We start from the raw sequence: 13517 nt of genomic DNA, 5'->3' as shown, positions 1-13517 counted from the left end.
GCATATGTATAAAACAAAGTCTGTATATCTAAAGCAATAATTTCAAACTGTCAACACAATCTGGCAACGCTATTCGGCAAGGGGTTATTGATTTTCCACTGACTTTTCCATATGCTGCAGCTGTTTTCTGTTGGATTCTGCGCTCTACGTTCGTAGGGTGGTTTGGAGTTTGGGAGTGATAATAAAACTTGTTTGTGTTTTGTCATCGCGTGCAATTTTACTAGATTATTATTAAGTCGAAATATAAAAGTTTAGGTTTAGTCACAGCATGGAGGACAGCGGCATCGACAGCGAGGATAGACAGTCAAATATATTTGAGGATGGTGCTGCTGGTTTACTGGTAAGTGTGGTCAACTAACGAAATTAAACAAACCGAGAACAAAGACATAATGGCCAAGCCCAAATGCAGAAAAGTGCCAGTGGAGCGCCGAAACATATGTCCGATCTGGAGTTTGAGGTGGCATTTAGGGGTGCCAGCAACAAAGTGTATGCGCCAACAACCATTGAAATCGATGAGGATAGAACTGGAGGAGCACGCGGAGCCGAGGGACGCAACGAACCGCCAAACACCTGCCGCATACTGCAACGCAAACTGGAACTGAAGGTCGAGCGTGCCAGGCGCAACTATACACAGTACCAAGAGGAGCAGGTGGGTCCCCGTTTCAAGTTGAAGGTCTTTTGAGCTTCGTGGAGTCAGTTTTATTTCATTTTTGCAGGCCACTAAGACACAGGCAGCCACGCTTATACCCATCAACCGTTTACCCATACCAGGGGAACAGGAGCAGAAGCCGCTGGTCGATTACAAGTCTGAGAGCAGCGATGAGGCCGAGGAGATATCATTTTTCCCCGCACAGCTGAAGCGTGCCAAGCGACGTCAGCAAAATCATGAACTCACAGACACATTCAGCATACAGGAAATGACCATTGAATCGGATCTGGAGTCCGATGATAGCGGTGGCACTCAGAATCTCGAGCTTCTTTTGCCCTCCATGAAAACCAATATATTGGATAAGTTTAAGAGCTGCTTTGGCTGCTGGCGGCGCAGGTAATGCCCGGGGAGGCAATGCATCCAGGTTCAGGCACAAGACACGTTATTGAAAGGCACTAGATATTCATTTGTAGACACAATATACAATACGATATATACATACTTAACATAATTATAATATATAATTGCCAATACTAGATGATCTACACTACAGATATATTTGAAAGCGAGTAAAGTAAATCTTCTAAGAAATGCCAATAGTCGTTTCTATGTATCTGTGTTTAAGGTTAAGCATACGCCCTGTAATATCCAATGACTGAGATCCTCAGAGGTTGCCAGATTAGCCTCAAATACCAGACCAACTCCCATGGCATTGCGGCGCAGCGATGTGGTGTAAACAGGCGCCAAGAAAGTGTTCTGTAAAAAATCGATTAAATTAATGCTCGAGTGTAAGTATATATTTTTATCTGAGAAGATGACGTATAGTCTCTTGACTTTGATAGGTTCAATTAGATCATTTTGCTTAATGTCGCAACTACACAGCGCCTTTAATCTCTGTCAAAAACTTAAGCTTGCCGCATTTAAAATCAGAAACAATTAGCACAACAGCTGCCCCATTAGCCGAGGCGTTGCAGAAGTGGGAGACTGGTGGTAATTTAGTGCACAGCATTTAAACAAATATCAGCGAGAAAACGCCCCCCGTTTGGGAGACCCTCGGCATGCATGCGAGTGTACAGACAACAAGCGAACATTAGTACTTGTCACTAGCAGACGGCGTTGAACCCAGGCTAAAAAGGCAGCCACCCGACGATATATACTACATGTATACGAATATGTATGTATGTATGTACAAACCTGTAGCTTAAGCCGGTGCGCTTCAATGGGGACAACGGCCAGAATGGGCAGCTCTTCGACCAGAACTTTTGGATGCGAACGCATCAGCTGATTAGTCGGCATGTCGAAGCGTGCGCCCTCTATATACAGACCATGCACATAGCAACCCTGCGACACAAACGAAAAAAAAAGAGAAAAGTTGAACGATTAAAATGCAAACAGAATTCTTAATTACAAAATTAGTGTTAGCAGGAGGAGCAGCAGCTCTTCTGCTGGTCACATGGGGGTCATAGTTTTGCATTTAGTGTGTGTGCAGTGGACATTCGACACTGTAGTTAACTCACCGTCTCTGGGCGCTGTTCAACGTCATCGGGCTCTGAGTATGTGGTCACATAAGTAAACAACGTAGAACGATCCAATGGCCAGGCGTTTTTGCGACAGGCAATCTAGTATTGCGAAAGCATGTTATATAAACATACATTTTTATGGCTAACACATTATGGGAGGCCACTTCGTTAGTTTGCCCCCTTTTCTACTCACCTGAACAAGAGCCGTCAGGTAGCTCTGTGGAATGTGCAGACCAGACAGCCACATGACCAACGGCTCGCCGGATAGCGACCAATACTTGTATTGGACAGCACGATTCTAGAAAATTTGCGAAAAGCGAAAGGCATGATTAGCTTCAGTGCAACACTGATTAATGAGCTTCAAAACTTGACTGGGATGAGCCTCGTAGTCTTACCTTTAAGTGTACCAACCAGCTGGCCAATTGTTTGCATGTGGCCGGCGCCAGTTTGCTCCACACCACTGGCAGCAGGCCATTAAATAACGAGTTGGCAACATTGTCTAGCACATTGTCCATGCCGATTTCACCAGCGATGGCCTGCGGAGAGAGCATGCAATTAAATTAAAAGGCACAATATAGAAGCGTGCATGTAAAGGAAACGGGCAGGGGGCTGGGATTTTTATGTGGGGGCGTGACGACATCTATGCCAAGACAATGGCAGCGGGCAGCGGCTAAGTTCATTTGCATTTGTAAATTTATTTTGGCAACTAAATGCCAAGTTGCATGGCAAACGAACCAAGGATCGCATTCTGATTTGCCAATGCATTCTGGTTTACAGGACAAATACTGAATGCTGGCGACCACGAGCAGCTTTGGTCTCCAGCCAACTTGGCAAAATGGATAAACAAAATGCAAAACAAAAGCTGAAGGATTTATGTGAGCTTCCCATTGACAGGTGAAGTCAACGGCATTGCTCTGCTTGCTTACCTTACGAAGCAGTTCGAGCGTCTTCTTGATGCGCACCACCAACGTATTAAAGCGATCCAGCTCCTGCAACAGCACCACACCCGTTGGTGACAGACTCATCTGGATTTGCTTGCGGATGCGCCATGTCTCAAACGCTGGCGGCAATTTTTTCAATATTCCCGCAGCCACACCGTCGATGAAGTCATCCCGACTGATGCCGCCGGTGCCCTCGCCTAGGTTGTGGGGTAGGCAGAGAAATAAGTTAGGATTGACAATGACAGATAGAAAACTGAAAACCACTGTAATGCATGCAGCGTTTGTGGTTCCTTTCTTTATCTTCCCCCTACACGTTATTGGCAAATAGCAATTTTTATTAATTTGCGTTTTCACCATGGTTAAACTCTGCCGATTCCATTTCTGTATTCATTCTTTGCACTATTTTCATTATGTGTTTTTTTTAAGTGTCAATTAGCAAATACTAAAGCTCATGAATATGCAAATAATCAGCATTTTTCAGTGACTTTACCCATGAACTTGGGGCATATTGGTTACGAAATAGAACTATAGTTTGCTTTAAGTGATTACAAGCAAAAACATACATTAACATTATGCTTTTCAATTTTGGAATGAATAAATATTAATATTTCCACAACAAAAGAAATTTCTTCCTTGAACTATGAAGAAATAAGATCCTCAAAAACTAAAGAGGGTATTGTCTAGTCTTTATCCTGTAAGAGCGTGAATATATCACAGTAAATTGAAATAAAATTGTTGAAAATTTCAACTGTGCTCTGTAAATGTTTGCTTTTTACAATCATTTTTAAAATCAGCTTCAGGTTCCGAGTTGTATAATTTTATTTAACTTATGTAGGCATCGGGGACTGTGAGTGTATACTATGTTAAATACTTTACCCGCTTTGACATCGTGTCCACGAGGCCACGTGGCGACTTCGTTGGTGTAAAAGTTGTCAAAAACACAAAAATATAAAAGATGAGCAAATTTTATATATACGAAGTACTGATGTGAATTATGGAGAATTTTATATACATGGTTGTTATGCAATTGTAGGCAAGGCAATAACATGTGTGCGAATACATACGACTGACACTGTGCTTATGTGTGACGCAATATGGAGTTTGGAAAATGGGAAAACTGCTCTCCGATGGCGGTTTTAACACGCTTAAACTCGTAACGGTATATTATCGACTTTTGGGTGACGTTTTCACCGGATTTTTCTTTTTTTTTTTTTGTTTTATTGCAGCGACTGCGGTTGAGCATGGGGGATGATGATTGGCGGTGAGTGCGGTAAGGGTTTGATCAGAATTGGCAGCGATTTTGCGGGGATTGAGGTGCAGTATGAATGCCGAGCATACAAATGAATGTTTGTTTCTCTCTCCGTGTGCAATTGTGAATAAAAGTGTGTGTGTGAGTGTGTTTGCATCTATTTTAATTTTTAATGCATGCCCTGCTATTGTGTGCGCCGGCAATAATGGCGCATGCAATAAAGTTAATTGCAAAACCGCAACTAATTAATTAAATTAAATAAAAAATTTAACATGCCAAAAATGCAACGGCAATGAAAATCAACAAGATAAAATGTAATAAACGGCTGACAATTGGCACACGCTGCATGTAAATTAAACCATTTACTAGTAATGGCTTCCGGATTTTAACCGAACTGTCAAACACTTTATCGGATAAAGATACATGTGTAACGCACATGGACGATATGTAAAATAGCGTGTTGTATTTCCAATTGACTTTGAAGGACACAGTGGAAATTACAGGTAAATCGCTTTAAAACCAATTTGAAACAATGTCGAAGTTGTTTAAATTGTGTTCTTAGACATATCTAGAAATTTACAAATTACTTATATACATAACATATATACAAATATTAATATTGTGTGCGATAGAATCAATGTACTCAATTCATTGGGTCAGCTTTATGGCCAAGAACTTACCAGTTTGTGGCTGCAACTCAATCAGACTGTTCCAAATGTTGCGCGCCGCCATTGTGTAATAACCGATTTCCGCGTTTGGATGCAGACCAAATACATCCGGCTTATTGACCAGCGGCAGTTTGTCAATGTGAGCTGTTGTCAATACATTACATATGTAAAGAGCTTTTGTCGCATCATCTGACCAACACAGACTCACCTATATAGTCCTCCTTTAGTACGATCTCCTCATCGGGCAGACAATAGTCCACATGTTCATCCTCATAAAAGTGAAAAGATTGGAATACATCGAACAGGAAATCGCCCATATATTCATTCATATAGCAATTTGTGATGCGTCTGTCGAAGTCATCGATCACTCGTCCGCCATACATCACTTCGCCAATCAGATACTTTAAGCTATTCCAGGGTATTTTATCTTCGGCACAGCGACTCAAATAGTTGCGCAGTATTTCAGTGCAAACCTCAAAGTCTGTATCATTGAAATCGTACGCTATGTTCCAGCCAAGTTTATCGTATTTGCGACGTTCCTGTTGGGAAGGGGCATCAACAGAGATTTTCGAGGGTGAATTAATTGGGAAAACAGTGAGTGTACTATCAATAACAATTTGTGGAGCTAAGTGCAATATCTGCTCCATCAATTGGACAACTTTGGGACACAGTTGTGAACAGTATATGCTAGCAACAAGCACCAAATGAATAAATAACGTGCTGCATTGTTTGGAGAGCAGCTGTCTGTATGCCAGGACTTGCTGCAATAGCTACAAATTTTGGTTTTAGTTGGGGCACTTACTTGCACAACAGCATGGAAGAAGGCTAGCACATAGATTAGCGAGCGATAGGCACGATGAGAGCAAGCCTCCAGGCGATCCTGACGCACTTTGAAGTATGTTGAGCGTAGATTCAGTTTCAAGCCGTTTGGAGGTTCAGTGACAACTAAGTTAAAGACACATAGTTACTAGTTAAATTAAAGCAGTTGACTATATAACTTACCTTTCAATGACTTCTGCAGTATGCCAATTGGGAAGGTCGGCGTGGGATCTGTGGTGATCCATAATCGGAAGTCTGGATGCGGATTCTCCACTTTGTCTAAGAACTTTTCCAATTCCCTCACAAATTTGACCAACAAATGACCATTCTGTAGCATCAACCATTGACCCTGTTTGAGTGCATTGTCCAGCATATTCATAGCCGTTTTTTCCTGTCCCTGACCCAGTGAAATGTGACAGAAATTGGACATGCCACCCATGACAATGTCGGCTAGCTTAATCAGATCATTGGTGGGATCTGAGCCGGCGCTGAGTACAAAGCAAACGGGAATCATGCAGGTCGTTTGCTCATAAATGCCTGAGAAGCTCACAACTGGTGGCATAATGAAGTACTCATCCATGGTGTCCACAATGTATTGATTTATACTACGGAAAATTCGATCCACTCGGAAACAGCGAAGGAACAATAATTTCTGTGTGGTGAAAGGCAATGAGAAATGGTGCGGCTTACGGTATTATAATAACACAATGACAATCGATGTTTTTGCTGTGCTGACGGCTCTCATCAAAGTCGCTGCTATTTAATAGTTGCTGCTGTTGCCATCGCTTTGGTTCTCTGTGGTTTTCTAGCTCAACTCAAGTGCAAATTGGGCTCTCGCTTTAGGTTCAGCTTGCCGCTGTATTCAAGTGCGACTGTGGGCGTAAATTGCCGCTCATCTAATGGCTTGGAAAATTGATAAAATATGGTAATGCACACACCCTTACACACAGCCACACTCCGAAACACACACACACATAGACTGCTGGCTGACAAAAACAGGCTGCTAATAACTTGAGCAGAAAATGTGCGCCAAAGTTGCAGGACGTAGCAAAAGTCGAGTAAAACTAAACGGCCAGACAGAGTCTATGTGATATTGTGTGTGTGTTTTGGGGTGTATGTGTGGGTGTGTGTACTCGGCTTGTACATAATAATCCACTAGAAACGAGCATAAAGTACGAAATCCAATAACGCTCGATGGCAGCAGCAGCACCAGCAGCTTCTGGCAAGGACCAAGCACTCGGACTTGGACCGAACGCAAGCCACTTGAAGCTGAAAGCATGCAAAGCGAAAGTACACAGCAGCCCTTAACCATCGCCATCGTCATCGTCCCTTATCCCCACTTGCCTGGAATGCATTGCAATTGACGTTATAGCTGCCCGGGCATGCCACCTCCTCGGGATTCTCTAAGTCGTACCACTGCACAGCGCACAGAGCACAAGCCAGCCAGCCACCATGGGCATTTCCCGATAAGTGCAAACAAAATGAGCATCGGCAACGGAAGCCAAGTGAATGCCACATGCCAGTCAGGAACAGTTTTCAGCGACCATCCAGCACACCAAATTGTTGTTTTTATTGTGTTTGTGCCATCGTTGGCGTTATTGTTGTTATGTATTTTATGGCGTTGTCACAGCATCAGTTTGAAGTTGACATTGACATGAAGATAATGCACCGAAAAAACAAGATTCATAAAAAATAGATAAAAGTAGAGAGTGATGTAGAAAGAATAAACATTATTTTAACCATTAAAATTTAAGAAAAAATATATATAAATATAATTGCCAACTCACCTCTTTCCATTCATCCAAGTAACGACTAAAATGATCGGGTAATGTACCAAACGTATCTGGAAAATCAAAAGCCAACTTCAGCACATCTTCCCAACTTTTCTCTGGCAACCACTTGGTCGGATTGGCTCGTTCGCTTTTGGTTAAAGCAATGCTGCCCTTGATGAAGAAATCAATCTCCTGTTGTGATAAGACACCATCGCGTTGTGCCAGCTTCGTGGCTATCTGGAAGGAGAAGAGCAGTTTGTGCCTCTCAAAGATGCCCGTGCAACCGTAGCTATAAACGTTCTCCGTTAATGTCTTGATAATGTTATTTAAACGCTTGGCCAACACTGTGTCTGGGACCGCTTTGCGCAGTGAGTAGACAAAGAGATCAAGGTAGGCGGCGAGAGCATATTGATACATGCTATTTACGGTGGCCATGTCAGCCAGGACAAAGAAGAGCACGGCACCTCGCTTGGCCGCCGCTCGATAACCATTACGAAGTACTTCGATGTCGGCAGCGGTGTCGCTAGCAAGTTTCAGTTGCTCCATCACCAGGCCAGCCTTGGATTTGGTATTTTCCAGAGTCTCTACCAGCTCGACGTTGTCCAACATGTTGCCCGTTGATGTGGCCAACTCACGCAACAGCGAATCCTCGAGTTGCTGCAGCAATTGTTTATTTTCACTGGTCTGCGCAATGAGTGATTCACGTTGCTGCTCCAGATCTGGACGTTCTGTGCCCACCACAACACTGAGCAGTTGATCCTCGAGACCAGTCTGTGTGACAGTGTAGTTGATGACCAAGGCCTTGGCATAAACAGCCGGATCGAATTTGGGATTCGAGAACTTGGTAGTCAAATACAAACGGAATTTTGGATCCCAGTCGACTTCCTTGTCACCCAAAATAGTAAACTTGCGACCGCCTTGAACACGCACATTCTTTTGCAGCACATCGTCGATAACGGGATCAATATAGTCATCCACATCCTCGAATAGCACTGGTAAGCCATACATTATGGCCATTTCGAGCTGCTTCAGGAAATCAAAATCGCTGAACGACAGTACTTTGAGGTTATTTCGATATTCCTTCTTGCGAATCCACATCAATGCCTGCAGCTGAGGATCAATGCAGAGTGGGAAACGCGAAGCACGCATGGTCAGGATGCCATTTTGTAGCGAGAGTTCATCGGGTGGCAAACCCTCGTTGGACCATTGTGAGATCTCCACATCGTTGGTCAAATTGGCATCGATTTTGAAGGGCAGTTTAACTGGTATGCCCAGCGAGATGATGTCTTCCAGCCAGTCATCAAAGACCATGGCTTTGCGGAACTCCCAGGTGAAGGCACCGGTGTATGCCAAAAATGAAGCGCTGATTAAACACAATCCCAAGCTATCAATCAACTGTTGTCCTAAGCTAGCCATCTCTTTGCTCCAGCGTATCAATTCCGAGGTTAAGCCACTGATCAGTTTATCGGAAGCGATCAAACGTCTTTCTGCCTGTTGCATCATCTCGGTTAAAGCTCTCATTTGCCGCATGGACACCGCATAGTTCTCATTGAGTTGATCCAGTTTCTCCTCCAACTTTTGAATTTCTGAATTCAAATGGGTGAGCAGCTTGATTTGCACTTCCTGTTCTTCGACCAAGAAATCGACACGCTCCTTTTTAGGTTTCACTTCTTTGTAGACATCGAAGAAGCCAAGGACAGCTTTAACGAACTTTAGCAAACCGGCGCCAGCTATGGAAATTTTGCCCATGTCATCCAAGTTTTGGGTTTTCATGTGATTGCGACACGATGTGATTTGCTTTTGGGTCAAGGCCTCGCAGTCCATTTCCATCAAACTCTTAAGGAAATTCACATCGCTCATCATGCCCTTGGCGCTCTTCCAACTGATTTCCTTGATGCCCTTCAATATGGCCACGCATTCGCACACAACTTGCACCGCGGCGGGGGGCGTGGCAAACGAACGGATCTCTGTAATCTGTGCCTTCTCCAGCTCGGACAGTGCACGTCTGGCTTCCTCTAGAGCTGGCATCGCATCAGCTAGAATCAATTCGGCCTCATCCTTTTCAATAGCAATTTGTTTCCCCTTGATTTCCACTTCCACAGATTTCTCGGATGCTTCCGCCTTCTTCGTATTGGCCTTTTGCGTCGATGATTCAATCGTTACCAACATGGCCTCACACTCCTCGGATGCAACGGCCACGTTTTTCTTCTGCTCTGTCACTATGATGCGCAGCTCATCAATTTGCACAGATGCCTCTTCGATTTTCTTGATGCCTTCACCGAGACGTTCTCGCTGCTGGTTAATATGTTTGTGCTTCTCCTCTGCAAGCCAAGTGAAGTGAAGAGGAAAAGAATGAAGGCCATTAGTCAAGAGTCTAGTTGATGCATCAATTCAACTTACCCAACAATCCCAGATAGGTGTTAATGTAGTCCAAATAATGTTTTGGCGTTACAAAGTTGCTGCGTCTGAGTTTCGCTTGATAATCCTTGGAGTACTCCTGAATTGTCATGTGCACATGAACCACATGTTCAATGATGGCTTCGCGATGCAGTGCTGGTATCAAGGCATGTTCGGTTAGGAAGAGTTTGGCCACAGCATACAATGCCTGCTTGGGCCAGGGGAACACCCAGTCGATGTAGGTGCTGCCAATTAGACCAGGGAAACTGCGGCAACGATTACGCAAAGCGTCGCCAGCAGGTGACATGCAAAGCACAACATGCAGATTCTCGGCGCAGCAGCGCAAGAAGTACGCCCAAACAGAGTCCCTGAGAAAATAAACTAATTATTAAAGTAACTTGAAGAAGTTAACTGTACTCACTTGGAGGCAGACAAGCCCTCCTCTTCGGCAAACTTGCGCGTTTGATTCACAATGCCATCCTTATCTTCATCTGTGAACAGAGCCGGCACTTGACCCACTGTCAGAATATTATTGATCAGCTCCAGGAAACCCTCTTCGGCTATCTGTGCTGCTGTGAACAGGAACACAACCTTTTTGCGTTTTACTCCCGCAATGTTGTACAATATCTTGAGATCCTCACGGAAAGATGTCTCATTGTAACCACGGGATATGGTGATCTCAAACACCTCACACTCAGCTGCAAAGGCTGAGAGACGAGTGACACACTTTTTGCCACAACCACCGACACCGACTAGCAGAACATGACCACGATTCATGCGAAGTGTACGATGTACACGCGTCAAATGCTCCAAGCAATCTTCAAAGAGCACTAGAGTCATTTTTTGCTTACGTTCACAGTACTCGTCTAGGATTTCGGTAAACAAATGGAACACGGCGTTGTAATCAACGAGATCTTCATAGTGACGCGGCTCGGATTCATTGGTGAAATTGCGGAAATCGCCAAACACAAGAGGATCCCGTAACACATAATCCTTTAGTGAGAGCACCACTTCTGGACCTTCCAATTCATCTTCTTCCTCTTCACCGCCTTCCTCATCAGCTGCAGCGGCAGCGGCGTCTTCTGCAAAGGCTTCATACATAAGACGTGCCTGAGCTTCTGCTGCGGCAGCTTCAAGGTCAATAAAGCCGTGCTCTTCTTCAAACTCGGGTGGAAAACGCTCGCCCACTTCAACTTCCAAATAACGATTGACATTTTTGACGTCCTGCGAAATGTGTGTTATATGAAAATATATTTAAATATTTTCAAGATGTGACTACTTACATTCTTTGAGATGAGACGATCGCATATAATCCTAGTGAATTCGTTGCGCCAGACACGAATGAACTCGCGAAGATTTTTGTAATTAGCCGGCAGTATCAATAGCATGCCCGCAAAGATACGCGACAGATCCTTGAGATTGAAAATGTAATGGAATTTCGAAGGCGTCGGCGGCAGATCCACAATGACCAACTGAGGAAACACACACAAACACACACAGTAGTAATTAGAGCAAACAGTTGGGAAATGGCATTCGCCAAAGGACACTACACAAATCAATTTTATCTCAACTACTAGCAATATGCATTCAAATATTGAGCAAGCTCCTTGAGAGGATGCTAAAGTGCAGACAGTATTCAGCCAAGGTAAGAGAAGGCTGAATTTACAGCCATTATCGAGTAGCAGTGCAGAGAAGAGCAGCGGGCAATGGCAATTCTATTCAAATAATTCATTTTATTCCATTTCGTGCGACATTAATATCTTTTGCTTGGCGCGTCGAGTGTGTAAAGAAGACATACGAACTCGACAGGCCTGCGACTGCTTCTCTCTACGCTCCCCTGCAACACACTGCAGGTGCAAGTAAATCATTTTTCTCTATTTTCTATTTTCGTTTTTCTTATACTATTTTTTTGGTTATTGAGCAACTGCCGTTGCTCGAACTGCTTGTGGCAATTGTGGCGACAAATGCATTTTTATCTGCACGCAATGAAATGCGATAATATTTTAGTGTCAACAATTGTTAAAAGCACCATAAACTAATGCTTCTTCTGCTGGCGAGGAGTGCCACGCCTTGCCTCCTACTTCCACACATTCACAGAGGGCCATCTGCAGTTCAATACTTGAATATAATCAAATTTTGCTCTCCTGCCGAGACTCAGAAATGTGAGAGCGAGAAGAGATGTGCTGGCTAAGATAGGCGGAGCACACGGACAGACATAGACACAGTCAACTAGGCAGCAGTCGAACCGGGTGACCATTGTGTAAAAAGGCCAAACAGCAAATGGCAATGCCAACGACAACGACAACGGCACTCGCTTTCCCTTCACCTCTCAGTCTCTGGCGCTCTTAACTCACTTGTACTCGAAAAAGCAATGGAGCAGCAGCAAGAAGGAGAAGAGTGGAGGACTCTGCTCGTCGTAGTGCATTACAGACCATTGAATAATTTCCATTGTATGGCGTCGAGGCAGCAAAGCAGATTATGAAAAATTGACGTTATTTGCATATGTAAATCGAATTTCATAAAATTTGTGAGAGATTTTAAAGCGGCATCGTTCACAACGCGATAAATCTTTTTTCTCTTTTTTTGGAGCTACTCCCTACACTCAAGCGATTTTCCATGAATTTCGACAAATTCGCCATTATAATAATATTAAGAATATGGTTGGCACAAAGTGCGTGTATTGAGTAACAAACCTTGAATAACTTTAGTGTCATCACAACAATCATGTCGGCAATCAACATGTAACGCTGATGGAATTTCGTATAATCCAGATGACCCTTGAAAATGGATGAATAGATTTGAATGAGGGACTCATCGTTGGGAAAGACAATGTTGTAGGTGGAGAACATGCTGATGAAACGTGGATCGACCTCATTGCGACCACCGCCTGCGGTGCCCATGGCAGCATAGAATGTCATATCCTTAAACTTCTTCCAGTTGAGATCCTTGTCACGGTCAAACATGCCGCCACGCTCAAAGAACAACTTCAGCAGAGCAATCGGCTGTTGAGTGCCATACCTGATGGGGGAGAAGGAAAAGTTGACTGACAGTCTGTCCCTGGCAGAGGAGTTTGGCATGTACAATGTACAAGATATACGGTTACTCACTCATCCACCTGAGGCATGTTCATGTCATCAATAAAGCAAGCAATTTTCTTTCCCATCGGTGGCCCATACGTATCCTTGGTGCGTTTCTCGACCGCAGCCTCCAATGTGCGTTGCACATCCAACGATGAGGTTCTCGATGAAAAATTAATATTGAGTATGATCTGAAAAACAGGCAAAAAGGGTTTTGAGGAAGGAAGGAAGCAATATTAGCGCTTAGTTTCATGTTTGTCCCAACATTTTTCAATTACATTGACAGTTGGATTGAGATTCCGCAAATACTGCATGATAGTTGCCGTCTTTGATGTGCCAGCCTCACCGACAAGCAGCACAGGTCGTTTGATCTAGGTAAAGAATGAAATATGTAGATTAAGGGTTGAATAACTTCTAAAAACTAG

General features: G+C 43.7%; 2 protein-coding genes across 3 annotated transcripts in view; one reads left to right on the top strand and one right to left on the bottom strand.

Annotated features, from left to right (window-relative positions):
• The first annotated feature begins 86 nt into the window (after window positions 1-86).
• LOC117576347 (uncharacterized) lies at window positions 87-1246 on the top strand. Its single transcript, XM_034261031.2, has 3 exons — window positions 87-340; window positions 410-649; window positions 717-1246. Exons 1-3 carry the CDS (start codon window positions 269-271, stop codon window positions 1047-1049), a joined length of 645 nt encoding a protein of 214 aa, XP_034116922.1. The 5' UTR covers window positions 87-268; the 3' UTR covers window positions 1050-1246.
• LOC117576344 (dynein axonemal heavy chain 10) overlaps window positions 1149-13517 on the bottom strand; it is a 32874-nt gene continuing 20505 nt past the window's right edge. For both annotated transcript variants that reach the window (XM_034261019.2, XM_052006413.1), the window contains 18 exons: window positions 13371-13463; window positions 13123-13283; window positions 12709-13033; window positions 11299-11487; window positions 10437-11239; window positions 10019-10383; window positions 7634-9939; window positions 7191-7262; window positions 6030-6498; window positions 5830-5972; window positions 5236-5566; window positions 5040-5171; window positions 3096-3307; window positions 2565-2705; window positions 2363-2467; window positions 2167-2268; window positions 1844-1990; window positions 1149-1405 (listed from right to left, as the gene is read on the bottom strand). In XM_034261019.2, coding sequence (XP_034116910.2) covers window positions 1256-1405; window positions 1844-1990; window positions 2167-2268; window positions 2363-2467; window positions 2565-2705; window positions 3096-3307; window positions 5040-5171; window positions 5236-5566; window positions 5830-5972; window positions 6030-6498; window positions 7191-7262; window positions 7634-9939; window positions 10019-10383; window positions 10437-11239; window positions 11299-11487; window positions 12709-13033; window positions 13123-13283; window positions 13371-13463 — 6246 coding nt within the window. In that variant the 3' untranslated portion in view covers window positions 1149-1255. The remainder of the gene's footprint in view (window positions 1406-1843; window positions 1991-2166; window positions 2269-2362; window positions 2468-2564; window positions 2706-3095; window positions 3308-5039; window positions 5172-5235; window positions 5567-5829; window positions 5973-6029; window positions 6499-7190; window positions 7263-7633; window positions 9940-10018; window positions 10384-10436; window positions 11240-11298; window positions 11488-12708; window positions 13034-13122; window positions 13284-13370; window positions 13464-13517) is intronic.

Source organism: Drosophila albomicans, chromosome 2R (assembly GCF_009650485.2).
Source record: "Drosophila albomicans strain 15112-1751.03 chromosome 2R, ASM965048v2, whole genome shotgun sequence".
Lineage (NCBI taxonomy): Eukaryota > Metazoa > Arthropoda > Insecta > Diptera > Drosophilidae > Drosophila > Drosophila albomicans.
This window is presented reverse-complemented; position numbering and strand designations above follow the sequence as displayed.

Coding starts and splice junctions, on each gene's coding strand:
- LOC117576347 (XM_034261031.2), top strand. CDS start 269: ATGGAGGACAGCGGCATCGACAGCGAGGATAGACAGTCAAATATATTT. Junction 341..409: donor ATGGTGCTGCTGGTTTACTG/GTAAGTGTGGTC, acceptor GCCCAAATGCAG/AAAAGTGCCAGTGGAGCGCC. Junction 650..716: donor CACAGTACCAAGAGGAGCAG/GTGGGTCCCCGT, acceptor TCATTTTTGCAG/GCCACTAAGACACAGGCAGC.